General features: G+C 38.7%; 1 protein-coding gene across 2 annotated transcripts in view; it reads left to right on the top strand.

Annotated features, from left to right (window-relative positions):
- The window catches only part of NCKAP1L (NCK associated protein 1 like), a 63,622-nt gene that overhangs the window by 8,500 nt on the left and 28,612 nt on the right, over nucleotides 1-26,510 (top strand). For both annotated transcript variants that reach the window (XM_074225721.1, XM_074225722.1), the window contains exons 4-21: nucleotides 1,732-1,788; nucleotides 2,579-2,721; nucleotides 5,065-5,155; nucleotides 5,254-5,391; nucleotides 7,391-7,439; nucleotides 7,542-7,698; nucleotides 8,927-8,983; nucleotides 9,481-9,577; nucleotides 9,882-9,991; nucleotides 10,428-10,560; nucleotides 11,200-11,281; nucleotides 11,459-11,517; nucleotides 13,172-13,317; nucleotides 16,100-16,232; nucleotides 16,653-16,772; nucleotides 21,977-22,122; nucleotides 23,971-24,102; nucleotides 25,460-25,678. In XM_074225721.1, coding sequence (XP_074081822.1) covers nucleotides 1,732-1,788; nucleotides 2,579-2,721; nucleotides 5,065-5,155; nucleotides 5,254-5,391; nucleotides 7,391-7,439; nucleotides 7,542-7,698; nucleotides 8,927-8,983; nucleotides 9,481-9,577; nucleotides 9,882-9,991; nucleotides 10,428-10,560; nucleotides 11,200-11,281; nucleotides 11,459-11,517; nucleotides 13,172-13,317; nucleotides 16,100-16,232; nucleotides 16,653-16,772; nucleotides 21,977-22,122; nucleotides 23,971-24,102; nucleotides 25,460-25,678 — 2,069 coding nt within the window. The remainder of the gene's footprint in view (nucleotides 1-1,731; nucleotides 1,789-2,578; nucleotides 2,722-5,064; nucleotides 5,156-5,253; nucleotides 5,392-7,390; nucleotides 7,440-7,541; nucleotides 7,699-8,926; nucleotides 8,984-9,480; nucleotides 9,578-9,881; nucleotides 9,992-10,427; nucleotides 10,561-11,199; nucleotides 11,282-11,458; nucleotides 11,518-13,171; nucleotides 13,318-16,099; nucleotides 16,233-16,652; nucleotides 16,773-21,976; nucleotides 22,123-23,970; nucleotides 24,103-25,459; nucleotides 25,679-26,510) is intronic.

Here is a 26,510-nt window from a genome sequence, read left to right as displayed (position 1 = left end):
AGGACAGGATAACAAGAGAAACAGAGAGATAGGAAGCTTAGCAAAGGAGATCCACAGCAGTGGAAAAGGGCTAAAGTGCTATAGAATTGGAAACTTGAATTGAGAGCATTTAGAGGGGAGAAGGGATTCATGAGCCTCAGCAAATAGTCACAATGCAGATAACTCTAAGGTACAGTATTACAAAATAGCTATGTTGAAGCATTCCACCAATCATATCAAATATATAATTTTGCCAACTTACTTTAATTTTTATCTGTATGATTTCATCTTGGCTAAAAGCCTTAATCAATATGGACCTCAGTATCCTATATATTCTTATAATTATATTTTTAAATGAAGGGTTTGAGTCAATTGACCAATAAATAAACATTTACCAAATGCCAGATACTGCTAAGCATGGGGATTCAAAATGATGTAAAAGGCAGTCCCTGCCCTCAAGTTGCTTATAATCTAATAGAGGAGACAGCATGCAAACACATAAATAACAAAGCAACATATATATATATATGTATATATATACAGAAAAATCAAGAAATATTTACTGGAGGAAGGCACTAGAATAAAGAGGAGTTTGTGAAGGATGAGAGAATTGCTGTTGTCCCTTTTACTGCTTCTTTGATTCTGCAACTGAGGTTTTAGGTAGTGTCTAAAAAGGGATTTATTTTAGGGAAGTTATTGACTTGGTTCAAGGATTGGACTTCCTACAAAGGCAATGTAGCCTTTGTGTAATGGCACGTGGGTCAATAGGCATAACTTTTGGGGTGTAGGGATGGATAACAGGTGAATGTGATCAGTTCTTTAGCAGTAACCCCTTACATAGAAAATTTATAATGGCACCAACATAGAAACTGAAAATTACTTGCGTAATTTTTCCCAATATAATATAATGCAATTTATTAAACATAGATTTATTATGTGTAGACCACTGCAGGGCACTTGTTAGATAAAAAGCTTGGATAAGATCTGGGCCCTGCCCTCATGGAGCTTTCAATCTACTAGTATAAATTGCTATAAAATATAATACTAGATGATGTCATTAGAGTGTTATAGTAACTGTATCCAAAAATATGATTTTAAGAACTCACTTTAATTTTACTTGCAAAAAGGGACAATGTCTAGCACCAAGATATGTTCTGGTCATATTTTGGAAAAGCTAATATTAGAATAGGAAGTACTCCAGTCTTTTTATTTTCTCCCAGATGAGAATACAATATTTACAATAATGCCTATGGTACCATTATTTTTCAGTACTTGCTTTCTTTCAAGGAGAGATCATCATGTTGGGGCCTATAGACCCTTTCTCAGAAGAATGCTTTTAAATGAAAAAAAATTACTTAGAATCACAAGGGAAACTGATAGTACTGAAATTCAGTCATCAAAATATTGAAGCATAACAAAAAAATACAATTTCATGGACCTCAGGGTAAGAGCCTCTGTAGGGTCGACTGCCTGTGTTCAGTCCAATATATCAATATGAAATGTTTGCTAAAACCAGCCGTAACTGCCTTTTGGGGAGTGCCCTTTGCCTTATTTACCCCACATCTGGAGTTTCAGACATGGTAGAAACATTCAAGTCATATCAATGCCTATCTTTTCTCTTCTATTTTTGTTATATCCTTCTTGGTTCTTTGGAGCCAAAGGACTCTTTTCCTCAATTTCAAGTTAGAGTATTTCCTCTTCCATACATACCCATCTTATACATGCTTCTTCTGTCTTGACTTCTCTCCTCAGGATCATGTATATGAGCTTCTCAACACCATTGATGCCTGCCAGTGCCATTTCGACATTGTAAGCCCCCCTCCCCCATATCCTCCTCCCTTACCCTATATTCTTGGGATAGCCTTGAAGACACCCAGCGTGAGGGTTTAGGGGGAGGCAAGACAGTTTGGGGAAAAGTTACTGGAAATTAGATCAAGTCACTCAATGGGCATTTAGACGTAACATAATAAAGGGGGGAAATTTCCTTTGGAAACAGAGGATCCAGGTTTAAATTGAATCTTTGATACCACCTGGGTTACTTTGGGAAAGCCATTAAATCTCCCTGGGTCTCAGTTACCTCATTTGTAAAAGGGGAGAGTTGAACTAAATGTCTTTGGAAATTCATCCATCTCTAATTCTATGATCCTATGAATATTTAGAGCTTACTTTGAGAAGAACATGGGAACTCTCATGGGATTAGGGGAATTTCTATCATAGTTTCTATTTTCCTGAGACTACAGCTCTATTACTGACTATTTAACATATATTTACAAGTTAAGCATGAACTTGATGGAATTTATTTGATATAAACAAGAACAGAAATCTCCCTAGTTCTTTGCAGATTTTCTTTTTCTCTTTCCTTTTTTTTCTATCCCAGGTCTTCTTTTAGTCCTTGCTCCTTGTTCTATTGTCCTTCTCCCCTCCAACACCTTGCTTTCCTATCCCCCACAGTCTCTCTGCATTCCTTCTACCTTCTACTGGTTTTTCTAGGTTGATCCTATCAAGTCAAACTTGAAAGGAGGTAGGGAGAGGGAAGGTTCAAATTAATAGATTGTCTGACCTGCAGCACCACTCCCCATCCCCCTTTTTTTCCTTGTAGAACCTCAACTTTGATTTCACCCGGAATTACCTGGATCTGATTGTGACCTACACCTCAGTTATCTTGCTGCTGTCACGGATTGAGGACCGGAGGATACTCATTGGCATGTATAATTGTGCCTTTGAGATGACACAGGGGCACAGGTAGGTCAAAGGAAATCACTGTTCCAAAAACCCTAAACTCAGGGATTTGAGATAGAAACTGGTTACAGAAAGGAGAGAAGACATGTGCCTTTACGTCTGGGAGTTTATGGTCCAGATGGAGAGACGTAACTCCTAGACATGAAAACAATTTCAGCTTCCTATGAGCCAGGTGCAAATGAATATAGAGCCAACTCATGACTATCAACTTTTCCCTTTGCATTGCACGTGGTACATTTTTAATATTGGTCTGGCTTCTGCCTCTGCCCTGCCTCCCTGTGCTCATCTGGACCCTACTATAGGGAATTGCAAAGGGAATGCAATCTTACTTTACTTAATATGAGTGGAAAGAAAATCAAGAAAGTAACACTGTGAGAAATGACATTTACTATAATGCATTTCAAACAAAACCTAAATGATTTGTGTATTTAGTGCAGTTCCATTAGAATAGATATTTAGACCTGATAATCTGTGTACACCTGAATACTTGGGGGCCAAGGGACCATGAGATTTTAGAATATTTGATTTAGAAGAGGTACTTTAAAGGACATCTAGTCCATTAATTTCAAATTCAAATAGAAATGGGACCACTAAACTGTACACAAGGATCACTGTGGGCTGCATATTGATTTGGAAAATCATAATTAGTGTTATCTATGATTTATTGAATTTTTATTTATTTTGTTAATTTTTCCCCAATTACATTTTAATCTAGGGATAGCTAGATGGAGTAATGGATAGAATGCTGGACCTGGAGTCAGAAAGACTTCCTGAATTCAAATTCAGCCTAAGACACTTACTAGCTGTGTCCTTGGGCAAGTCACTAAACCCTGTTTCCTTATCTGTAAAATGAGCTGGAGAAGGAAATAGCAAGCATTTTGCCACAAAAACCCCAAATAGGGTCATGAAGAGTCACAACTGAGCAATAACGACATTTTAATCTGGTTCAGACTGCACTTGGAATATTATGGCCCTTATGAGGCCAGCAGATGAAGTATTCAACATCTCTTCATTAAACTAACTCACCTATTTTATAGACAAAGAAAATGAAGCTAGAAAAATTAAGTCACTTGCTCAAAGTCATATTGGTTAGTCAGTGGCATAGTGAGGATGGAAATCTTGTTATTTTGGCAACATAGACTGTTCTCTTTCCCTGTAGGGTGTGGAAATGATCAAAGCTCACACATGCATGTTTGAATGCTAACATGTCATATGCATGCATGTGTGTAGACCTAGTGTGCAGATACATACTCTCCTTAGGACACTGGTATGCATCTATTTAGGGGACCGTGTTCATTGCTTGATTTGTGATTCTATCAGCTGAGTTCCTAATATCTGCAGGAGACTACTTTCATGAATGGTCTAAAGGGAAATTGATGCTTCAAGGAGGTCTTGCCTTAAGGTCCCTTTCAACTTGGGCATTCTTTGAGTCTAAGTTTTGGTTGAAGGTCTACAGTCTTTACAGCATTGGGTTTCTTATTTTAGCACATAATTAAGGGAGGAGATTTTTATGAACTTTCACATTTGTGGGGGTTTTTTTGTTTGTTTTCTTTATATAGAGTATAGCTATATGTTCCTGGGCAAGTCACTGAACTCTGGCTCAGTTTCCTTTTCTGTCTATGTATCTATGTAGTCTGTAGGCTTAATACATCTCTTGGGGAGGGAGTAAAGGAGTACTCTTGCCTATAAAATTATATTTGATTCCATGTATAAATACCAAGGTTGCAGCAGTGGAAAATTTTCGGGATTTGATATCAGATAATCTGGGTTCTAATCTCAGTTCTTATATTTAACACCTGTGTGACAAGTCACTTAACCCCACTGAACCTCAGTTTCCTCATCTGTAAAATGGGTGACTTTGACTAGAAGTCCTTTGAGATCTCCTCTAGTTCTTGAACTATTATTCTAAATAAAGTGGTTAAGGAAGTGAGTGGAAAGAATTTTGGATTGGGAACCAGAGACCTTGGATTAATAACTGCCTCTGCTGCTTATTTCCTGTGTTCCTTGGATAATGACTTTACCTTTCTAGGCTTCAGCTTCTTCATCTGTAAAAGGATGAGCTCCCTTCTAGTCCTAGATCTATGATCTAAACTCCATTTCTTTTCCTGTATCTTGTTAATTTGGAATACAGTCTAACTCATCTGATTTAACACACATTTCAAAAAATGCCATAACTATTAGCATACATTGTTTGTATCAGATAAATTAAATCTATTCTAGCCAAATTGAAAAAAAAGTCTTAGAGGCTAGTTTCATGGCTTCCAAGACCCTCTCTCCTGGGGGATCCCTTGTGGATGAGCAGGTGGGTAAAGGAAGGTAAGTAATGGTCTCTAATTCTTTCCCCAGTGACCCCAGCTTTGCTCGTCTGGGCCAGATGGTTTTGGAATATGATCATCCCCTGAAGAAGCTGACAGAGGAGTTTGGCCCCCACACCAAGGCAAGCCTCTGGGACAGGGGAAAAAATCCTTGAGATTCAGTTTATTCACCTCTTTACTGTACCTTCACTTTGGGGGTTTTGTTTGTCTCTCTCCACAGGCCGTGAGCGGGGCCCTCCTCTCCCTACACTTCCTCTTTACTCGAAGGAACCAGGGGGCTGAGCAGTGGCGCAGCGCCCAGCTTCTGAGCCTCATTAGTGCTCCCCCCACCATGATCAACCCTGCCAGCTCAGACACGGTCAGTTCGCTCCCTTGGCAGGCTGCAGTGAGAGAGTTAAGGCCAATTCTGGGGAAGGGTGGTTCTTTCAGGCACAGGATGTTCTGGAGCACCAGGAAAATTGAGTGTTGTCTCCAAATTACCTGAAAAGGACAAGTCAAAATTTTTTTCCTGGTGGGTGTTTGTGAATTGGTTTGGAGGTTGGGATAGGTGCAAGAATTTGTGTTTGTTTTATATATTGTAGATATTCCTTAATAAGTAGAAGGGAACTGAGGCACCAGTAGGGTATCCAATCAAAGCCTCCAATTAATCAACATTTTTTGAGTGTTTATTTGGCAGTACAAACTATCAGCTTCCTTTTATCTTAGACATTACTCAAAGTACCCTTCTTTTGATAATTTCTCCCTTCTCCATTCATTCTCACATTGCCAATTATCCCCTGTATGGATAACTTCCATTCCCTTTATGGATAGCTATAGTGTTGGCTCTCACTAAAAACTTCTCTAACCAATGTCTCTCTCTTCCAATTTATTTTACATGTTGCTATGAGAGTAAAGATTCTTAAGGCATGGTTCTGATCATGAATCGCCTGCTCAGACATAACTCTTAAAACATGTAGGGGTGGCTAGGTGGCATAATGGATAGAGCACTGGTCCTGGAATCAGGAGTACCTGAGTTCAAATCCAGCCTCAGACACTTAATAATTACCTAGCTGTGCGGCCCAAGCCACTTAACCCCATTGCCTTGCAAAAAACCTGAAAAAAAAACCTCTTAAAACATGTAATTTGTTCTATGAATAGAAAAGTGAATATTTATTTATTTTGGATCAGGAGGCTGAGTTGGGAGGGAGAAGAGAAACAAAGATGAAAAAGATTATTTCAGTCCTCAGAGAATGATTCTTTAGTTAAGGTAACATGATATATAAAAAAATAACTCATATTTTTCAAAATTCTTATAAAAATGAATGTTGAAAACTATATATGTAATTGGAAAAAATAAAATACAAAAAAATTTGTCTTTTTATATTTTTATTATATTAATATTTTATTTATTATTCCAACTACATACAGTGGTAGTTTTTACTAATCATTTTCTTTGTAAGGTTTGAGTTTCAGTTTTTCTCCCTCCCTTTCTTCCTTCCCTCCCCCCGCAACAGAAAGCAATTTGATATAGGCTTTGTGTTTGTAACCATGCTAAACAAAGATTAAAATCCAATGTGTTGTAAGAGAAGAATCAGATCCAAAAGGTAGAAAGAAAACATTGGAGATAATGAAATTACATAATACATAAAACAACTTTTAAAAACTGAAGATAATAAACTTTGGTCTTCATTTAAACTCTACAGTTCCTTCCCTGGATATGGATGGTATTTTCCATCACAAGTCCCTTAAAATTGTCTTTGATTATTGTACTGCTGAAATGAACAAGTCCATCATGGTTTATTGTCAGTATTGTTAGTGTATAATGTTCTTCTGGTTTTGCTCATTTCACTGAAGTCTTTCCAGACTTCAAATAAAAATTTAAAAAGGAAAAAAAATAAATGAAAAAATAGCTTATATTATAAGGCAATATAACTAGATGAGTGATGTGGACACTAAACAGGAAAGGAGGTTAGAGCATGAAGAGATCATTGTGGTCTAGGGTGATCTGGGAAGCTTCAGAGTCTGACTTTCTAGTGTTCTATTCTTATTTCTAATAATGATATTGATGTAACTTGTAGAAAGTAAGTTTTTTATCCATAGTACTTCTGTTCCTTTTCTATTTGTGTCTCTTCCTCTAATTTATTCAACTCCTGTTATGATTGTTGGCATAGTTAGGTTCTCCCATTGTACCCTAATTCACCCAGTTAAATGGTAAATTTAATTCCCTTAGTTCATCTGGTCTCATCTGTGACCCTTATCAAGAGTGAGAGCCCTTGTTTATCCTTTACTCACCTCTTTTTTCTCCTGGACTGCCCCTCTCCTCCAGAGGACAGATGAGTTGACTGACCAGTTGACCTCTGTCCCTCTCTTTCTCTCAGATGGCTTGTGAATATCTCTCCTTGGAGGTGATGGAACGTTGGATCCTTAGTAAGTATTCCATCAATGGGGCTGAAGGAGACTTGATGACAAACAGTGATACCTCAGGGCTCTAATCTTCAAACTTCTCTCTGCTAATCTCCCCACTTGTAGTAGGCTTCCTCCTCTGCCATGGGTGCCTTAATTCCAACCCCCAGTGCCAGAAACTGTGGAAGCTGGGCCTGCAGGGGTCATTGTACATCACCCTGATCCGAGAGGAAGTCCTTCAGGTGCACAAGGTCACCGAAGACCTGTTTGGCAGTTTGAAAGGGTGAGGTTTCCAAGAGCTGGTCTAGCATCCTTTGGGATCTCTCCCTTCTTTTCTCATTTTGAAGCAGTCAGCAACTTAGTGTCAAAGTCAAGGAACACAGAGCAATATTCTAGGGGCTTGGAATATGTTTCAATGAACAAACATATAAAAGGCAAACTAAATCCTTGCTTTCAGGGAATCTCTACTCCAAAAGGAAAGGCACATAATACAGATTTAAAAAAGCAAAGGATTTGAGAAGACAGAAAAACTAGATATTTTTCTTGGCTCTGCTAGAAATTATCTGTATGAGCTCAGCCAAGTGAATGACTTTGTTTTTTTTTTCTTTCTATCTGTAGAATGATGGGAGTTGAACTAGATAATTTTTTTAAGTTCATTATATGTTTAATATTTACAGTTTACTCCAATTCTTTTCCGACTCTAAGATTCTATAACGTTGATACATGTGTATGTGTGTGTATGTATGTATGTATGTAGTATGTATGTGTGTAATCAAAGAGTCTTTTAGGGAGATCAGGAAACCTCAATGATTAATCAAAGAATATTGAAGGGGTAGGGTTTGTGTTTTGGGGTTGAAGGATGGGCAGTGTTAACATGGGAGGTCTTCTTGGAGAAGGAAACCAAACAGAAATTCACTAAAAAGAAATGTTTGACAGAAGGCTTCTAGAGTGAGTGGAAGAGCAAGATGACTCTGAAGGATCCAGGTTTTAGCAGAATTCTGGAAGGGTTCCATGGCAAAAGAGTCTGCTGTATCTTAGTAACAGACCCTGCTTCTGGATCCAGAAAACAAAGAGAATTCAGTTAATTTTCACTATAGTTATCTAGTTTCTAATTTTAACATTTGTTACATGACTAACAGACTCCCTCTTTCTCAGATTCCCTAAAGAAGGGGAAAACTAATCTAGATTAGGTAGGAAATAGGCAATAAGAACATTATTATATTATATTATTATTCTTTATATTCATAAGGGATCCCATACAGAACCCTGAGAGAAAGCCAGATATAGGAAGAAAAGTGTCTTCTGAAGCTGGGGACTGAAAAGGAAAGGGTTGAACTGTGAAAGAAAGTTCTGGGAGGGTGGCACATACCCTCTCCCAAACTGGAGTGTGCTGCTACAATGGGTTAAGCAGAGGGCAATATCCTTTAGTAGTGGATTATTCACATTGGGTCTACACAGAAAGAAAGTCCCCAGTGATTCTCCAACCTTTCTGTGTTTATGTCAATAACTAGGTATGGCAAACGAGTGACAGATATAAAGGAAAGCAAAGAGTATGTGATGAATAACAGGTAGGAGGTATCTCCAGGTGGGTATGAAGTGGTCCCATGCTGTCCCTTGTTCCCCTTCCTCATTGCCCCATTCCCATTGCTTTTCTCTCACATTTCTTAACTCAACCAATGTGCTACCCACAAGTACTCCCCTTTCTCTGAGAGTCAATGTAGTATCCTGGAAAATACACTAGGTTTAAAGTCAAAAGATCTAGGTTCAAGTTTTGACTGTCACTTATTGGTAGAAGAAAATTTTGTAGCTTTATTTTCCTCATTTATAAAACTATTATTATTATTAATGCCTAACATTATAAGATGCATTATATCATTTAAATGTATTGTCATTTGTTAATTTCAAATGAGATAATACAATTTAAAAATCTTTTGCAATCTATATAACACAAGGGATTATTATAATCCTCCTCAACCTTCTCCTATCCTTTTGCCCTTCATCCCTCCCAAATTTTGCCAGGGTGGAGGCAAGAATTCTCTCCTCTTATTCCTTTTCTTTTTCACAGTGGCCAATTTCATTGCCAACGCCGACAGTTTTTGAGGATTGCAGTAAAGGAATTGGAGACTGTGTTGATGGATGAACCAGGACTCCTGGGTCCCAAGGCAAGCTGTAGAAATAGCAGGAGGGTGAGGGATAAAGGTAGAGGGGTTGGACTTTTATGATATCTAAACCTGTGATTCTAAGAACTTGGTGATGAGGCCCGATTTAGAAATTGACATTTGTGAGTTGGAATGAGATATTTATGTTATTAAAGCTTAATACCACACTAAAAATTTTTGAAGACTCTCATCCTAGTCAGGTTTGATTGTGTGAAGTTGCCTTTGTACATGCTGTGTTGCGAATTGCTTGTATGCTTCAGGAATCACTTTAATTCAAAAACTTATGCTGCCTCTGCCCTCTTACCAGGCCCTTTTAGCCTTCTTGGCTCTGTCCTTTATTCGGGATGAGGTCAACTGGTTGATTCGCCATGCAGAAAATGTCACCAAGACAAAGACCCCAGAGGACTATGTTGACCTGTGAGTTCCTGTGCAAGGACTTCCTGGCAGGGAAAGGGAGAGCCTGGGTCAACTCTTCAAATTATTTAATATAGTTGAAACTTTTGGCTGTCAGAACTTGGCAGGGGCCAGGAAGGAAAGCATGTGACCAAAGTGTTGGAAATGGGAGGATCATGAGGTTTTGGATTTAAAGATGGAAGGGATCTTAGAAATCTTTCAAACCCTGCAATTTAAGGACTTGCTCCAGATGATACAGTGATGGAAGATTTCTTGAACTGGGTCTTCTGACCCCAGATCCAGTGCCCTTTTCATAATCCAAAGCCTTAATTTTATAAATGAGACCCATATGACCTTGGAAAATCTGAATTCTCCCTCTCTGTCTGTCTGTCTCTGCCTCTCTGTTTCTCCTTCCCTCTCCTCTTCTCCCCTTGCTTCCCCAACTTACATCCATCTCTAGACATATTGCAGAGCTACTTTTCTTGCTGGAGGAGGTGAGAGGTCTGATCCAGAGACACACCAAAGTCATCCAGCGTTATCACCTTCAGTACCTTGCCAGGTTTGATGCTCTTGTGCTCAGTGACATCATCCAGGTATGTCCTGTTGACCATGGAGGAATCCCTGTTCTGAATCATCCTATGTGAGGCAACTTAGAGGTACATAGGGCCTCATCCATTTTCCATAGGTGTAAAAAGGAGATGGCCAGCTAGGTAGCAGGGTGGATAGTTTACTGGGACTGGAATGAGGAAGACATATCTTTCTGAGTTCAAATCAGCCTCAGACATATACTAGTTATAAGACCCTGGACAGGTCATTTAACCTGTTTGCCTCAGTTTCGTCATCTGTAAAATGATCTGGAGAAGGAAATGGCAGTATCTCTTCCAAGAAAACCCTAGTTAGACATAACTGATAAAATGCCACAACAACAACAAAAAGGAGATTGACTTTTTTTTCTCTTTGAATACAAGTAAGACTGAGACTGCACCCAAACAGGAAGTAGCTTTCTAAAAGAAGATTGGAGGGAAACCTCCAATGGGGGGTAGGGTGAAACCAAAGAAGGTTCTGTCTTTGAGCCTTTTAATTTCTCTTTTATCCCTATTCCTTAAAACCTGTCCAACCCTGCCTCTCCCCCATGATAAATTCTTCCTGTTGTAATGATGAACCTTCTCCCCTCTAGTGGGGTCTGTGTTTCCATCTGACTCTCCTCTCCTCTATCCTTACTCTTCTTCCAGAACCTGTCGGTATGCCCAGAAGAGGAATCTATCATTATGTCTTCTTTTGTCAGCACCCTCTCCTCTCTTAACCTCAAACAAGGTGACTGGAGGGAGATGAGGGCAGCAGATTGAGGTGTGGGGGAGGCAGGATGGAATCTCCTTCTCTGGGGAATCTTAATCTTATTTACTGAGATGGGGGAGAGGGACAGATAACTTAGTATTCTATGGAATCTTGATTACTGAAATACTATTTAAACTTCTTTCTCTTTCTTCACAGTTGATACTGGAGAAAAATTTGATTTTTCTGGACTGAGGTTGGACTGGTTCCGACTACAGGTAATGACAAGGTGCTTCCCCTAGTGGTCTTTTCCCCTCTTCCCTCACTCATAGTCCTATCACAGTTTCTCCCCATTCTTCTAATCCTGCTAATAAGACCATCCCAAACTACTGATGAATGAATCAATAAACATAATGAATAATCTATGATGTGCCAGGTGCTAAAAATACAAGTAGGAAGAATGAAACAATCTTTACTTCCATGAAACTTGCAAATGTGCATTCTAAGGGGGGGAGACAAATGTATATATCTATAAATAATATAAATGTAAAATGTGTATATATATATATATATACATTCATGCACATTATAGATATGTTTTATATGTGTGTATGTATATACATGTATATATCTCTAAAACCACTTTTTTAAGTACAAGATATTTTGGGAATTGAGAGCATCAGAAAAGACTTCAAGTAGAAAGTGATATTTGAGCTGGGTCTTAAAGGAAGAAAGGAGGGACTGTTTGTATGAGTTGAAGGTGAAGAGGTAGTGCATTCTAGGCAGGTGGGATGGTCAAATCAAAGGTGGGTGTTGGAGTAGGGCCTGTGAGGAACAGAGGGAAGGCCAGTTTGGTCTTTTGAAGAATATGGAAAGGAAAGTAATATTCAATGAAATTGAGAAGATAGATGGGGCCATGTTCTGAAGGGTTCTGAAAGCCAAATAAGGGAGTTTATACTTTTATCCTAGAGACAATAGGAAGCCACTGGAGTTGAGTGTGGGAGTCACATGGTCAGATCTGTGCTTAAAGAAAATTGTTTTGGCAGCTGTGTTTAGGATGGATTAGAGTGATGAGAGATTTGAGACAGAGAGATCAATTAGGATGCTGTTGAAATTATCTAGGCAAGAGGTGATGACAGCCTCATCTAAGTTGGAGAAACAGACTTGGAGATGAGAGATATGGTGAAGGTAAAATAATAAGATTCGGCAAAGGGTTGGATGTGTGGGGTAAAGGAGAATAAGCAGTCCAGGATAATGCTGAGGATGAACCTGGAAGACCAATGGTACCTTTGAGAATAAAAGGGATATTTAAAAGAATGGAGAGTCTGAGGGAGAAAAGATCATGAGTTCAGTCTTGGATTTGTTGAATTTGGGGTGACTCATATATTCAGTTTGACAGGTCCACCAGGCAATTAGTCATGATACTCGGTTGAGATTGAAGCTGGATACATTTTGTGAATGTGTGCATAGAATATATGGATATGTATATTAATTAGATGCACATATCAACATGCAGGTAAATCCATGCACACATATGCATGTTATATATACATATATCAGCACTTAGACATATATGTAAGTATAAGTAGATGTATGTACGTACCTGTGTGTTTATATAGGTATGGATGTATCTATAGATATGTGTGCATGTACTGTGGGTGTATTAGGTATGTATGTTTATGCACACAGATATGTGTATACATGTGTTTATATTTAGACACATAGTGTCCCCAAAATCTTACTAGCTAAAGTTACATCTGTAATATGTGAGTTATCAGTATTCAAATGTTAGTTCAACCTATGGGATCCAAATCAGTCTCCAAGAGAGTGAGTAAGAAGGAGAGAAAAGGGCTTAGACTAGAGCTATTGTCTAGTTTGGATATACTAGCTTGATCATCTTGAGGATTGTGTCTGCTATTTTTTCTTTGACAGGCATATACTAGTGTGAACAAGGCCCCTTTGCACCTGTATGAGAATCCTGACCTGGCCAAGGTGATGAACCTCATTGTCTTCCACTCTCGAATGTTGGACTCAGTGGAGGAGATACTGGTGGAGACCTCTGATCTCTCCATCTTTTGGTATGCTCAGGGCCAGAATGTTAAATCCAGCCCTTAGGTCTTTTGCTTTGTCCTATTGATGGGGACTATACTGGTTCCAGTAAGTTGGGAATATTTTTTCTTTTCTTTTTTAAGTGCTCAGTATGATGTAGGAAAAAGGACTTTAAACCTGAAGTTGAGAGAGATCTGATTTTAAATTCCACCCCAAATATTTACTTGCTGTGTTACCATGGGTAACTTTCCTGAGCCTTACCTCCCTCATCTATAAAATGGAGATAATGATAAGAACTAGTTTATGGGTTTTTTGTGACTCTCAATGAGAAAATGTATGCAAAGTGTTTTGCAGACATCAAATCCTATGTTAAAGTGAATTGTTAATTATTATAATTATTTGAACACCCACTGGGGTCACACAACTAGTGGATATTTCATGTGGGATTTAAATCCAGGTATAATAATAGCTATTATTATCATTGGACCTCAAGGAACCAATCTTCTAGTTCCCTTTATTGGCTCAGGAAGCTTCCTCATTGCATGGTGCACTTTTGGTTGTTCTACCCACATCCTTACATAACCATTGATTATCTAATTTCCTCTCCAAACAAGGGAAAACTAGGAAATTCAGTTTTCTCCTCAACTATAAAAATGAATTATTCAATCTAACACATACTCTCTCCCTCCTAGTTTCACAAAAGACAGCTCTTCTGTTTATATGTTCTCTAGGACCCAGATGAATTAACCTTCCTTGCTCACCTGTTTCAAAATCCACCAGTATCTCTGTTTGTCCTGATACCTTTCATTTAAATTCTGCTACTTGTTCTTTTCTTAGTGGAAATATGGGACTGTTGGCCACTACTTACTCTAGAATAGTTCTTTGAGTAATTAAATTCATTCATTCATTTGGTCATCTAACATTTAGTGCTAGATACTCTAAGAAGCACAAAATTTAGATAAGGTACAACCTGTCCAAAAGGAACTTACAGATTAGTAGGGGCAAGACATAGATAACTATTTTATATAATAATGCAATATAAGTCCATCAGAGAGCACAAAACAAAGGATTCTATGAGATTTTTAAGGGGAAGTTTGTTCTTGAGGAGGGGGTCATTGGGGGAGGATTCAGGAAGATCAGGGAAAGTTTCTCTAGAAAAATTCATCCTTCTATATTCTCCTCCTTACCATCTTCTGAACCTCTTCTAGGTTCTTTCCATTTTGGGTAGTCTCACTTAAAAATGATATGGATATCTTTCAAGAAAATCAAAAGAAATTGATGGGAATGATAGAGAAATTGGAGAATAGGATGTCTAGCAGAAGGGATACGGGCTAACCCTCTCTGAGATATAGGTAACATCCACCAGTGAGCACTTTTAAAGTGCCTCCTATGTGCCAGGCTACTATGTGGGTTTAGCCCTCAGTATTATAGAGAGTACTGCACAATATTGAAGCCTGTTCTGGATACCAGTTCTGGAGAAATTTACATTATGATGGGAGTGGAAAAGACTGAGGAGCATTCCTCAGTGATCTTCAGGTAAGTGCAGGTATTTGAAGGATCAAGGTTATAATAAATAAATCAATGTGGAGGGGATAGCAAGGGAAGAAGCAGACCTCTGAGTCTATATGATCAGTTTACTGGAATTCATCAGGGAATTCCTTTCCTATCCCTAAAGGGTAGGAATGTCCAATAGAGTTTTGGAAAGGTGAGAGGGATGTGAATTCACAAATTTTGGGAACTTTTTAATTTGGAAGAATGGTTTCCACCAAAGTTCAGACACAGGAAGGAGAAAGTTATGCAAGAGGAAGCAAGCTAACATTCTAAAAACAACAAATCTTTTAGTGGTAGGCACAACTGTTTCCAGAACACTGTGCTAGAAGTGCAAAGAAATAAAAAAATTAAGACATAATCATTGCCCTCTCAGAATTTATAACTTAGTAAGGAGGGAAGACAGCATTACAGTTAGTTGTTTCTTGTCCTTCATTATTGAAGAAGACCAAAATGACATCACTATGTTTGAGACAAATTACAGTGTGTCCAACTGTGGCTGATCAGACCAATACAAGCTTGAAATGCTCTACCACAGGTTGGGCACAAATAATCCATGTGAACAACTAGGATGGGTTCTCTAAATTCACAGATATCACATTTCCTTTGAGCTGCTTCAATTCTTCCTTCCTTGTAGAGTGCAGGGTCCTCACTGATGAGGGCACGCCATGTGGGGCAGTCCTGTGCCAGTGTCTCCCATGCTGTACAATCAATTCTAAAGTTCTTCAATAAGACTTTCAAGGTGTCTCGGTATTGCTTCTTCTGACCCCCTTGTGAGTTCTTGCCCTGTGTGAGTTCTCCATAAAATATTCTTTTGGCAAGCATACGTCTAGCATTCTAATAATGTGTCCAGTGCATTGTAGTTGCACTCTCTTATACACAATAATAAAAACAGAAGTATATCAGAGAGCGAAGTATTTTGTGTAGATATATAGTATAAATAATGCTATATATTATGAAAAATGATTATATATTCTCCAGCACATTTGATCTATGCAACAGTCTGATGAGGCAAGTAATCTAGGTATTATTCTCCCCATTATGTAGATGAGAAAACTAAGGCATCTGACAAATGAAGGGACTTGACCAGGTTCAAACAGCTAGTAAGTTACAGTGGAATTTCAAATCCAGGGTTCTTGACCCTCAGTCCAGTGCGTTTTACAGTATACCACAAATACAGTGGGTCAATGTTCCTGGGTTCTCTTTCCCAGATAGGTGCCACTGAATAATGCCAAGTATAAGCTTCCTATCTTTCCTTTACAGCTTTCATCTCCGTTCCTTTGAGAAGATGTTTACTTTGACCCTGGAGGAGCCCACCATGCTGCGCTATGCCATTGTCTTCCCCATGATCTGTGCCCATTTTTCCAATTGTACTCATGAGATGTGTCCAGAGGAGGTGGGTCTTTGGAGCCCTTATTATACCCTGCATTTGGAATCAGAGGACAAATTCTGTTTCTATTCCTTATAACCTATGTGACGTTAGGCAAGTCACTTAATTCCTTTGGGCCTTTGGTTACCTTATCAGTGATCTTGTGATTCTATATCTCCTTGCCTCAAATTCCTGAGACAGAAAACTGGTTTCCTGGATCTGAATGAACTTATTTTTGTAATATAATATGTATGTGTAGGTATATGTATGTAGGAGGCATCTTTTCCCCCTGTGTCTCTGATTCCCTTTCTGTATAAAGAAGAAAATGGCTCAAATTAAGCTCAAAATTAGATGTTGTGATACTTTATGAGTCTAGATCCATGTAGCCTTGGGAGGGGAGTGCGAGAGGCCTTCTCAGTGATAACCTCTTTCTATCCCTTTCCTCAGTACCCTCACCTGAAGAACCATGCCCTTCATTACTGCAATTCCTTCCTGGAAGATCTGGCTAAGCAAACAAGCAACTGTGTCTTGGATATTTGTGCTGAGCAGCGAAATCTGAGTGAGCAAGTGAGTGTGTGGGGCAAGTCTTTTCCCTTGCCCCTGCACCCCTTCCACCATTACCTGACCATCCACCTTTCTCTTAAATGTTGCATCTCTCCAATTTTTTTCCTTAAATAAAGTCAGGATTTGGATATCCCATTGTTCATGGCAGGATTTTATAGTAAGTTTACAGTAAGTCTTGTCCTTAAATCATACTTTGTAGTCCAAGTTCTTAGAATCATAGATTTAGGGTACCATAAAAGTCATCAGGGTGAGCCCGTTCATTTTATAGATGGGGAAACTGAACCTCAGAGTTATCAACATCAAAAGCAAGTTACTAATGGATCCCAGGATTCCAGACCGCACATCTGTGTCATCCTCCTATTATCTGTCATTCAGTTTTTCCTTATCTCTTGGGCTATTTGCACAATGATGTTGTCCCATCTCTTCATTCTCAGCATCCTCCCTTTTGCACTATTTTTGTCTCCTTATCTTTGTGCTCAGGGCTGCCCTTTCCTCTTTTTTCTCTTCCTCTCTCCCTTCCACTCTTGATTGACTCATGCTGTACTGGTCATGGGAGGCTGAACAGGAATTGCAGAGGTTTTTAGAAATAAGAACCCTACTTTGCTGTTGACCAATGGTTTTCTACATGCTTCTTGGTTGAAATTTGTTACTCCTTTAACTTTGATAATGTGGGCACACTAAAGAATCGTGTGTGTGTGTGTGTGTGTGTGTGTGTGTATGTTTATGTGCATATGCACAGACAGATTCATGGGGTTGGAATGCTTACTAGGAGCTGAGCCCTTTGTTGACCATTAGAAAGAGATGGAGAAGAAGGAATAATAAAAATAGCAATTTATGTAATGGAGTTAAGCCCTGACTATAGGCATGAGATACATATTAATGATGTGCACCTGTGTATCACATATTGGTCAGGCAACAAAGGAGGACCATGTTTCAGTGGAAGATCAGATAACACAGTCCTGATGGGCCCAATTGTAACAGATGGTTACAGGCAAAAGGGACCCAGGACAGCCCACACAGTGGGGATATATTTAGATAGATAACATCTAGGAATGACCCACTCCATGTCTCCAAGGGATACTGAAATTTTCACCCTTAGGTGGAGTAGGAGGAGGGTTGTGGTTGGGCACTTACTCCTCCACTTTCCTATCATCAAGAGGAGGATTGAACCAGAATATATTTCTACACTTCAGAGATTTGCAATTTAGGGGTACAATACACGTTTAGAGGTTAATGATAAAAACTACTTTCTCCCAGGTGAGAATTATTCCCACTTCTCCACTGGTAATAACTAGCTCTCTCTTGGACAGCTTAATTCCCTCCCACTAAACACTTGTTTCACAAAAGATAACAGATATCAAGCAAATAAATTTATAACTATATATATATTTTTTAAGTTTCTGCAAGGCAAATGGGGTTAAATGGCTTGCCCAAGGCCACACAGCTAGATAATTATTAAGTGTCTGAGACCGGATTTGAACCCAGGTACTCCTGACTCCAGGGCTGGTGCTTTATCCACTGCACCACCTAGCCGCCCCCACTGTGCCACCTAGCTGCCCCTAGCAAATAAATTTATAAAAACCAAAACAAAACCTCAAACTCCAAAAATTAGAAACTGGGGAAGATCTATAGATGAGAGTAAATAATAAGAGTAAAAAGGAGTGAGATAAAATCTCAGATCACCTAAGGAAAGAATACTCTCATCAAAGAAGTCCCCTCTTAACAGTCTCTAGAGGTATAGGTGCTAGGAATTAAGGGACATGTTCGTGAGACCAGCTTTGTCCATATTCCTATGATCCCAGGCTTTCTTTTTTCTTTTTTTTTTCTTTTTGCAAGGCAAATGGAATTAAGTGGCTTGCCCAAGGCCATACAACTAGGTAATTATTAAGTGTTTGAGGTCAGATTTGAACTCAGGTACTCCTGACTCCAGGGCTGGTGCTCTATCCACTGTGCCACCTAGCCATCCCTGATGCCAGGCTTTCTTAAAGGCCATTCAAATGCTTTCTCCTGCCCTGTCTCTCTAAAACTTTTTTCTTCTCTTCTCTGTCTCTTCCTTACTCCTACCCTCTTTCTCCCATTTTCATAGACTCAAAGATCTTTTTTAAGGCAGTCAAGAATCGCAACTCCCTCCATAGAGGGAGTGTCACAGGGCTGTCCTTTTAAGTAGCTGTCCCAAGCCCTGCTGGGAGTGTGTATTGGGGATATCATACTTGTATTTATTTAATGTATCAAGGTTTCTTCCCTCACAAAAACAGTATGAGGGAAGGCAGTAAGAATATTATGACTCTCCATTTTATAGATGAAAGAGATGAAGTTCAAAGAAATTTAGTGATTTGACTGGGGTCACCCACCTAGTAAGCATTAAAACTGGGACTCAAACCCATTCCAGTGCCATTGCTATAATACTAGAAAAAGAATGGTCCCTATTATTGAGAAACTGCGAATGGGCAAGATAATTCACATTACAGAAAAATCTAAGTAATTTGTTTAAGGAAGAGATGGCAAAGTTTTTATATATATATATATATATATATATATATATATATATATATATATACATATTTGTATATATATGTGTATATAAATATATATGTATATTTTATTAGGAGCTATGCATGTTAATTCATTATTCAACAAGTATTTTCTTGACTATATATATGCTTGATGGTATAGGAGCTAAGTTCTTATGAAATGTAAATGATTTAACAGACATACTATAACTTATACATACATATATGCATTTTTACCTTCAAGGTTATCTCTTTGATATTCTTCACACTTTACTACAATCATATTGCTTTGGCTTAGAACATATACAACCCTCATCTACAGAGCCTTTTGTGAATTCCTTGAATGTCCTTATCAGTGCAAATTGCTATACTTAAATTTGATTTTATGAAACAGAGAAAAAATTGCTTTGAATGAGCAATTCCTGAGGCAACTCCTCTGAAGGACAAAACATTTTGAATTATTAAATTAAACTGTCACATTTGGGAAAGGGCATTAATTTCATTCCTTTCTCTATATGCCTTAATAGTATCTCACTCTGGAGGCTTCTAGTGAAGAATGGGGATCGATATCAGGTTGGTGTTTAAGAGACAAGAGAATAGTAGTTGGTCAGGTGATAAATGGTGATTTCTACAAGAGGGGTTCCAAATCTTTATATAATAACCAGTTACTTATCACTTTTATGTAACAATATGAAGGGATAAAGTTATATTTATATATACACATATACTTATATATATACTTACACATATATAAAGCGGGGACACACACACATATATATATCAAAGGGAGAGAGAGAGAGAGAGAGAGAGAGAGAGAGACAGAGAGAGAGAGAGAGAATGATGAATTAAAGTGAGTTGGTAGTTAGACATTGGCAAGAACTTTCAGGATTAGGAGACCCTGGAATGGGATAATTGAAAAGCTTCTGGGTGTGAGAGCACTCATTTTCTTGATAAATATGTCATCAGTCTTCTGGTGATCTGGCTTATTTCTCCCCTTTACCTGGTTCTATAGACTCCACTATTCCACAGTTGATCTGGTTCAACAGAACCCACTCTTGAAATGGAGTCTGTAAAATCTCAATCTTTCTAATCATGATAGAGCCTTATAGACCCTCCCCACGACCCAGCTCTAACCTGGAAATGGGGCTAGTGACAATTTGATTCTTGAATGGCAATGCTAGCCTGAGAGTTCTGATTCTGTGACTAGAGGGATAAACAGAATAGAATAGAAAAAAAAAATGATGCTCTTCTTCATGGCTACTTTTTGCTGTAGTATTTTTTTTTATTTTGGGAGGGAGGGGGACAAAAATTTATTTAGGTATTACCATCATTAGCAGAAGCGAAGGGAGAGAAAGATTAATTACAGCAGCAGCAGCAGCTGCCATCAGGAAAGAAATAGTAAGGAAGGATATAGGGACATGAGCGTTTATTTGAGGGATCACACTTCCCAAGAGCAAGCTGACCTCTCAAAGGAAAATAAGCAATTCTATTGTAGTTTTTTCTTAAAGCTTGACAATGATGTATCTGGACATGTTGAATTTGGATTCTTTCCTATTAATGCCTTCTTAATTTTGTTAATTTTGTCCATTTGTAATCTAGCTCTCTTTTTCATTATTTGTAGGAAATTTTCCTATTGGATTTTCTGAAATAGAGTAGTCATATTCTTTTCCCTGCCCATTTTTGGGAAGCCACTCTCAAATTTTCTTTGCTTTATTCTTTAGATTAGTTATGTTTCATTATAATTATAATAACCACTAATATTTATATGCCACTTTAAGGTTTACAGAGTCCCTTACAAATAATAATTAATTTCATCCTCATAACAACTTTGGGAGGGAGACACTATTGTTATCACCATTTAAAAAAAGGAAACTGAGACTTACAGAAGTTAAATGACTTGTCTACAGTTACAAAGCTAGTAAGTATCTGAGACTGGATTTGAATGTAGGTCTTCCTGACCAACTCTTTATATAATGAACCACAAATCTTTTTCTAGTTGCATAGTTTTTTCTGCTTTCTCTATTGTTTTTTCCATTCCAGTGCATGAATAAAATAATTCTGTTCCCCCCCACCCACACTGACTCCATTGTCTTGTTGACAAGGTATGTCTATTTAAAACTGCTAAGTTTCCTTATCCTAATTGTGGTAAAATCCTTCTTTATTTCATCTGAAAATATTTTTGCTAAATTAATTTTTCTTCAATTTTTTTCCATTATGCCCATTATGAATCTTACTGTAGCCTAAGGAAATTTGAGCTTTGTTACTGGTCCTTCTGTAGGTATTGAGTATCTTTTTTTATGTACATCTGCTTCTCTTCATTCATAGTATTTTCCTCGTGTTAGAACTCTATTTTTGTGCTTTCATTTGTTTGAATTTGTTTTTTCCTAAAACAAATTTATTTTAATTGTTTCTGGTAGTTTTGTTTCTTTTCGGCATTTCTGCTTCTGCTATTTTAAGGGGTATATTAAGGAGCTAGACTCTCTTGGGACTTTCTCTTCCTGAAAGCCCTTCCAGAATGAAAAATAGAATACAATACATCCAAATATGCCCCCATTAGGGAGAAAGAGAGAGAAAATAAGGAACTGGAGAGAGAGTAGATAGAAGGTGGCTAGAGGAAGAATTATAATGTTAAACAGATGGAAAGAAAAGCAGTCTGAGAAACTTAGCCCAGCCCCATTTATCTGTTTGTGTTGAAAGCTGCTGCCTAAGCATTGTGCCACCACCATCAGCAAAGCCAAGAACAAGAAGACCACGAAACATAAGCAGACTCCTAAAAAGGGGGAACCTGAGAGGGACAAGCCAGGTGCTGAGAGTCATCGAAAGAACCGCAGTGTTGTGACAAAGTGAGCACTGTCTGGGGTTGGTGGCCAGCTGGAAACTGGGCAAGGGATGGGAGAGGGCGGTTGATGTGATCAAGAAGGGAGAGGGTGAGGTGGGGGTGGGGGTAGGGAGGCAGGTGTTGGGAAAGCATCAATCAACTACCATTTATCACTTGCTTTGTACCAGTCTTGGTCTAAGTGCAAGTGATACAAAGAAAAACAGTGCTTGACCTCAAGGAAGTTATGCTCTAATGGGGGAATTTATGTACATAAATAGGAATAAACAAAGATATATTCAGAAATGGTAAGACATCCCTTTTGTTCTTTAGTTTTTGCAAGGCAATGGGGTTAAGTGACTTGCCCAATAGCTAAGTAATTTTTAAGTGTCTGAGGCCAAATTTGAACCTCAGGTCCTCCTGACTCCAGGGCTGAAGCTCTATCCACTGCATCTCCTAGCTGCCCTTAGATAAGATTCCTTTGAGGGTAAGGCACTCCTACAACCAGAAAAGACACTTCTTCAGAAGGTAGTCCTTGAACTAAATCTTGGAGGAAACCTAGTAGAAATGAAGAGGAGAACATTCCAGGCATGAGGGACAGACATAAAGATGGGGAGTATTGTATGTAAGGGATAGCAAGGAAGTCAATAAGACTGAATTATATAATATATGGAGGGGAATAACATATAAGAGAACTAGGAAGATAGAAAGGGGCCAGGTTGTGAAAAAGCCTTAATAAAATTTTTGAAAATGTTTTTATTTTATCAAATATTCCCAATTTCCATGAAAAATTTTAGCATTCATTTAAAAAAAACTCCCTCTCAGTCCTTCCCCATTCCCTGAAGAAGGCAAGCAATATGATACTGATTATACATGTCCAGTCATACAAAATGTTTTCATATTAGCTATGTTGCAAAAGAACTACTCCCTACCCCCAGAAAAACAAAATGAAAAATCTGTGCTTCAATCTGTATTCAGAAATTATCAATTCTTTCTCTGGAGTTGGAGAGCATTTTTCATTATGGGTCCCCCAACATTGTCTTGATAGAGTAACTAATTCATTCACAGTTGATCATTGTTACAGTATTACTGTATGGACAATATTCCCCTGGTTCTGCTCATTTCACTTTGCCTCAGTTCATATAAGACTTGTGAAGAGCTAAAAATGCCAAAAAGGGTACTTTATACTAAAGATAACAGGGAGCTCATTGAAAAGGGAGATGACATGATAAAACCTATCACTTTGCAGCTGTGTAGAGAATGGTCTGAAGTGGGAAGAAACTTGGGACAGAGAGATCAATTAGAAACCTATTGAAAGAGTTGAGGTGAGAGGTTATGGGCTAGAATGTGGGTTATAGAACTGGAGAGTAGGAAACAGATTAGAGAAATGTTGTGGAGAAAGAAATAGCAAGATTTAATAGTTAATTGGCTGTGTGGGAGGGAGTTAGAGTGGAAGTCAAAGATGACAACAGAGTTGATTGAAGTACCTGGACCTGTCTTTTGCCTTTTACCCTTTTCCACTAGCATTGCACGGATCTGTAGAGGATTGGGAGTCATAGGGTTTCTGAGCTGCCAGGGTCTTTTAGAAGGCTTTTAGTCCAACCCTCTCATGCCCTCTATGAGAATATACAGAATAGAATTTCTTAGTGGAGCCTGGGCTGGGGGCTGGGGAGGGTGGTAGTGGTGGTATCCACATAAATTGAAAACCCCTAGAGGATATGTTAGGATTCAAGAGTCCCTTAAATACTCTCCTTGCTTGGAAGGGAGCTGATTAAGTAGGAGGAATAAGAATGGGTCAAATAGAGTGGGAAGCAGGATCTGAAGCTCCAGGTTCCTGAACTGGTCCAACTTGACCCTTACTCTTAATTTCTTTCAGCATGGACAAGTTACACTTGACCTTGACAGAACTGGCTCTGACCATAAACCATGTCCACAGTTTCTCTGTGTTTGAGCACACTATCTTCCCTTCTGAATATCTCAGCAGCCATCTGGAAGAACGGCTCAACAGGTATTGTGTTCTCCTCATCCTGAGAAAGCAGAGAGGACCCCTGCTTTTGGAATGGAGTATATAATCTTTAGGTTGCCCTGCTGAGGGAAAACAAAAGCAATCTAGTATAATTAGCCTGGGTAATCCAAAATAATAATCCCCAAATCAGATCTGTTTGGTTTGGGGATATGTTACATATATATATATTTATTTTTGTGGTAGTGGTAGTGGATGCCACAGCTTTATCTTCCTAATTGAATTGTAATGAAACTATGATTAATAGTATATTTTCCTTGGGCTAGCCTGGGAAGGGAGTTTGCTCATGGTCAGGAAAAACAGTTTGGTAATAAATATATCTTCTGGTAAATTCATAATTGTAATCAGGAGTTAATTTCTTTTCCCAGTCCCAATATCTATGTGAATGACTTCATACTACCTGAAGAATGTCTGATCTCCTCCCTACCCCAAACCTAGTCCTCATGGACTCTGGGGTGGATAAAACTCTGCCTACAGATTTTGCCCTGGGGAAACTAAAATATATGTAAAATTTGTCTTTAAGGTCTTCTAGCCTTCCTTTTGTTTAGTTTTTAAAAAATATTTCTTGGATGGTAATCATCTCCCATTCAGATTCTCAAGGGAATAAACCCTGATGTTCTCTCCTCTATACCCCTATCAAAACCTATTTTCAGGAAGGAGTATGACAAACTCATTCCTATGAGGTATAAATGACTAATAAGAGTTTAATGGAGCATCTTTACAAGAAGGGAATTTTTCATTTTCATAAAATTTGGGCAGGACAATTATCTAGCCCAACCTCCTTAATTTAGAGATGAGGAAATGAATGCCTAAGAGGTTAAGTCAAAGATGCCATAGGAAATAAATAGATAGGTAATAAACTTAGGATCTGAACCCAAGTCCCTTGACTACAAATCTAATGATCTATGCTGGAAGAAATCCTAAGTCAAAGAAATGAATCTCTAGTTGTAAAATTATAGGCATTAATAAGCTACAACTAGAATAGGGGTTGGTGGTTATATCTAGGGAAACTTCCCTTTGTATAAGAAAACAGTATATAGGGTAACTGTTCTCTCCTTTGTGTATGGCTAAGAGTTGTATATAGGTGTCAGTCAGGGGCTACTATCACATATCAGTCCCAAATAGAGATGCCTCATTGTTTCTGTCCATATGTGGAAAGTTCCATTATTTTTGCCTCTCTTGCATGGTCCTCCAACATTTCTCATAGTAGGAACTAATTCTTTCTTTGAGATGGAAGAAAACAATAGCTCACCAACATGAGAAGGTGATGGGGAAGGTGCTCAGGAGTTGGGATGGAAACTAGGAACACAGAAGCATTGTTACTTGGTCCGTTTTCCTATAGGGCCATGGTGTGGCTGACTGGCTACAATGCCACAACCCAGGAAATTGCAAGACCCTCTGAAGTACTGGCAGGGGTCAAGGCATACATTGGCTTCATCCAGTCACTGACCCAGTTCCTGGGTACAGATGCTTCTCGGGTTATCCGGAATGCCCTTCTGCAGCAGACACAGCCATTGGATTCCTCTGGAGAGCAGACCATTACCACCCTCTATACCAATTGGTAAGATCTCTTTCTGCCTTCTTCCAACTCCTATTCTTCCCCTTCCTCTTTAACTCATTGTCCTTTTTATTCTCTATTATGAAAACCATTATCTAAGTTAGGACCCTGGATTTAGATCTGGAAAGGACTTTAGAGGTCCTGTAGTTCAATCCCTTCCTTTTACAGATGAGTTGAGAATCCCAGAGAGGTTGAGTTATTTGCATAAAGTCACACAAATAGTGAAAGGATTTGAATCCATATCTTCCGACTTCAAATCCAAATCTTTTCCTATTGTGCGTATTCTAATACCATCCTCTTTCTTCCATCCAAGTGTCCCCCATTTCTCAGGTCTGACAATGAGCCCCTTGAAGGTTATTCCTACTCAATGGGTAGGGTTTTCTTAAGAGATAAGAAGGAGACTTCCCTAGGGGGTCTTAACTTCTGTTTGTATACCCCAGAGTTTTGGAAGGAATTGCATGGACGAGGCCACTGGGTGGCGCTCTTGATCCAGGATCAATTGGAAACAGGCAATTTTCAAGAGCCCCCCAAAGTGGGCTAGTCGTGGGTGTATGAGTGGAGGAGTTTGGGGGGGGATAGAGAAGATTTGGAGACAGTAACTAGAGTAAATGGGGGGTTCATGTCCAGACATACATGGAGTAGCATGGTGAATAGTAGAGCAAGGCTTCCTCTATTTGGCCTGGCCATCACTAGATGCTTCTCTATTTAATCAGAAGAAAAGGAAAGAAATGTCATAGGGTCTAGAAATGTAAGGGACATGAGAGAGCCTGCCGCCAAATCCTTTACTTTCCATATGATAGAACTGAGCCCAGGAGAAGTTAAGACTGTCTGAGGA

The sequence above is a fragment of the Macrotis lagotis genome, chromosome 2 (assembly GCF_037893015.1).
Source record: "Macrotis lagotis isolate mMagLag1 chromosome 2, bilby.v1.9.chrom.fasta, whole genome shotgun sequence".
In the NCBI taxonomy this organism is placed as follows: domain Eukaryota; kingdom Metazoa; phylum Chordata; class Mammalia; order Peramelemorphia; family Peramelidae; genus Macrotis; species Macrotis lagotis.
Note: the sequence above shows the minus strand (reverse complement) of the source record. Positions and strands in the feature narration are given on the sequence as shown.